This window comes from Belonocnema kinseyi, chromosome 6, assembly GCF_010883055.1.
Source record: "Belonocnema kinseyi isolate 2016_QV_RU_SX_M_011 chromosome 6, B_treatae_v1, whole genome shotgun sequence".
NCBI lineage: Eukaryota > Metazoa > Arthropoda > Insecta > Hymenoptera > Cynipidae > Belonocnema > Belonocnema kinseyi.
Window position 1 is genome coordinate 107,700,639 of NC_046662.1, and position 3,032 is coordinate 107,703,670.

A 3,032-nucleotide genomic window follows, 5' to 3' on the forward strand; every position below is an offset into this window, starting at 1 on the left:
ATTAATGTAATTAAAACATGAAAATAATTATTATTAAACTTGGTAATTTCACAATATATGTAATAATTTAACAATGTTTTATATTATTTAAAAAAATTAGATTTTAAAATAAACTTAAAATTATTATTCCTGTAAAATTGAATAAGCCAAATTTTGGTGAAGAGTATCTTCAGTAATTTAATGTAACGATTGGAGAGTTATGAGAAAGAAATTTAAATACTATGCATCATAATAATTCATTAAAAATAACTGCTGTTATTGAAACTGAAAATAAAAATACACAAACTGCAATAATTATTTGCGATAAATAAAAGTAGAAATCTTGTTGCCTATTACAATTTCATAATTCGTCATTTTGTTATGATTTACAGGAGAACCAACAATCGCACAACTTCCGAAGGCCCATTTGGAGGCGGTGGGTGCGTTCGACGATTATGATATTAATCGAGAATTCCGGAAAACGGTGAATAGAATATTAATATCATTTTTTAATTGAAAAATATTTCTTAGGTTGCTTCCTGTATGAGTTATTTTTTAGGATGAGCAGTCTAAAAAATTAGAAAAAAAAGGATTCTTCACTCGCAGACGTTTCCATCAGTGAAAAGAAGAAAGGCAACAAAATTGAGACCAAGTGGTGCGAGAAAGCCGCCGCGTTCGTACTCCCTTAGCGTAACGAATATTTGCCATTGGTTGGCCCGATGATGCGTTTCGGGAATAAGAGAGCAATGTTCAAGCAGATCGCCCTAGATCTAGATCTAGAACTGCAACTTACGTACACGGGAGACCAGTGCGACGCCCGATTTAAAACTATTAAGAGGCGTGGAACTGGAGCACTTAAACACAATTCAACTACGGGAAACAGCAGGAAAGTGATTGAGTTTGAGGAGGAACTCAACCAATTACGTCAAATCGATGACAGCTTCCAGCCAGAGGTTCTGATGAGTGCAGAAAGGATGGAATTACAGGCAAAAGATAAGCCAATAAGTAAGGGCATTTAATCACATTTATTTGCAACTTATCATTCATTTTATGTGCACATTAATTTTTATTTTATTTCTTTTACAGAGACGGAGTCAAACAAAAAAAGAGCGAGGCCGAGTGAAATTATTCTGCAAATGCACGAGGAGCGAGAAACTAATAAGCGGATGAGATACGAGGAGAGGGAACAGAAAAAGAAAGACAGGCACGAAGAGAAAATGCAGCTTCTGCGGCAACTCATCAATCCAAAATAATTCACACACAGACACATTGGCTGCATCTATATATCGCGAACTCTAACATCCTAATCTCATGAGTCACTTGACTTATTCCGTCGCTATGATGTATAACCAGGCTCATCCTAGAAAAAGTTTTGAATAGAAAATAATGATTATTATTTTAATTATAATAAGCCTGTGACAACATAATTAATAATACATGTTTTAACCAGGATTTCCTATCTAAACAAATTAAGGTGATGTTATATTTTCACCGCAGACACAGTTGTTCGCACACCTCGTTTCGTTTCCTTTCCCCTGCAATTTTTGCAGCATTATCGTGTACGGGGTCGTGGTGTGGTGCTTGATCCTGATCAGCATTACTCACATCATTTTCGTCAAATTCTTCATCCCACTCATCGGAGTTCATAATACATAAATTATGCAGCACACAACAAGCTATTATAAATTTGCTTATTTTTACAACTGATAGGAACTCTGTTCTCTGAAGTTGCCTAAACCGACCTTTGAGCAAACCAAATGCATTTTCAATTTTAACTTGGCTCTGCGACAGCTTTAAATTAAAATTCTTTTGTTGTCGCGTTAATTCTCCATAATTATTGTATGGTGTCAAGAACCATTTTCGTATAGGATATGCAGAATCTCCTATTAAATGCCACTCATCTCCACAAATTTCTGTTAATTCTTCTTTGACGAATGACATATTAAAAATACGAGAATCGTGGATCTTACTGGGCATTCCCGTGAACACGTCCAGAAACTTTTTCTTAGCTTCACAAATTCCTTGGAGTGTAATGGACGTTTGGTCATGTCTATTTACATATGTGCTCTTTATTTTAAAAGCTGGAGTTCGCACGGATATGTAGCTTCCATCAACTGCACCAATAATGCTAGGAAATCCCCTTATCTGAAAAGAAAAAATTTACAACGGTAAAATATGTAACAGAACAGAAATATATCATTAGTCTGCATTGGGATGGGTAGAATCAAAATTCTAGAATTTGAAATATAATTTTATGGAATTATTTAATATGTATATTAGCTGCCTTACATTTGGCAAACATTCAATCAATTCTCATTTTTAATAATTTGTTCCCTGTAAATCATAAACAACTATTTTGTAGAATTGATTACATAATTAACGAATGTTCCGATTTTTTTAGGATCATAAGACTGCACTTATCCGTCGTGGAGCGATTTTGAATTCTATAATTTTCTACATTCGATATTCCCTAACTCGAGATTTCTGCGAATAAAATAATAATTAAATAGAACGTTTACCTCCTCAAATGTAGTGGCAACCGCTGCTTTATCTTCTTCGCTCCTTGGAAATTTGATGACTTGTGATGAAATATCAAAAAAAAATCCATCATTATTTCGCAAGTTTTGTGACATGTGGATTCTGCGATATTAAATCTCGATGCAACATCTCTGATTACGCACTTATTTCCTGCAAACCGACAAAATATTGAAAAAAATTAGTTCACTGCATTTTTTTAGGGTTTCTATGAGATAAAAGTAAATATAATTGTTCCGAATTTTACTTGGAATCACAGTGATATAATATATTTTAATATGTACCATAGAAATGTCAGAAGTTGCGTCTCAGTTGATGTGCAGGGCAAGCCATGCTTGTTTTTGCTTTTAAAATCTGATGTCTCTTACATTTCTGCCACTTTTTCGTAAATGGACTTCGATAACACAGGCCAACAGTTCTCAGAACCAGAGACCAGACCTACTATACCCGAAGGTTTTTTCTGCGCTGAATCCGAATCTGACCTCAGAAAAATTCCATCACCCTCAGTTTTCGAGATA

The 3,032-nt window shown here is 34.5% G+C and overlaps 2 protein-coding genes across 14 annotated transcripts in view; both read left to right on the top strand.

Annotated features, from left to right (window-relative positions):
- The window catches only part of LOC117174633 (colorectal mutant cancer protein), a 323,721-nt gene that overhangs the window by 200,598 nt on the left and 120,091 nt on the right, over positions 1-3,032 (top strand). For 4 of the 13 annotated variants that reach the window (XM_033363893.1, XM_033363894.1, XM_033363892.1 and 1 more), the window contains 2 exons: positions 372-463; positions 539-686. The exons of 6 other annotated variants lie outside the window; for them this stretch is intronic. In XM_033363893.1, coding sequence (XP_033219784.1) covers positions 372-463; positions 539-560 — 114 coding nt within the window. In that variant the 3' untranslated portion in view covers positions 561-686. Of the gene's footprint in view, positions 1-371; positions 464-538; positions 732-2,380; positions 2,452-3,032 lie in introns of those variants that run through there. 3 more of the 13 variants (XM_033363901.1, XM_033363902.1, XM_033363909.1) reach the window with 3 other exon arrangements.
- LOC117174636 lies at positions 678-1,345 on the top strand. Its single transcript, XM_033363912.1, has 2 exons — positions 678-984; positions 1,066-1,345. The coding sequence occupies exons 1-2, from the start codon at positions 699-701 to the stop codon at positions 1,230-1,232; spliced, it is 453 nt and encodes a 150-aa protein (XP_033219803.1). The 5' UTR covers positions 678-698; the 3' UTR covers positions 1,233-1,345.

Excerpts from the sequence above, each read along its gene's own strand:
- LOC117174636 (XM_033363912.1), top strand. The coding sequence starts at position 699 with ATGATGCGTTTCGGGAATAAGAGAGCAATGTTCAAGCAGATCGCCCTA. Across the intron at positions 985-1,065 it reads GGCAAAAGATAAGCCAATAA|AGACGGAGTCAAACAAAAAA; the intron begins GTAAGGGCATTT and ends TTTCTTTTACAG.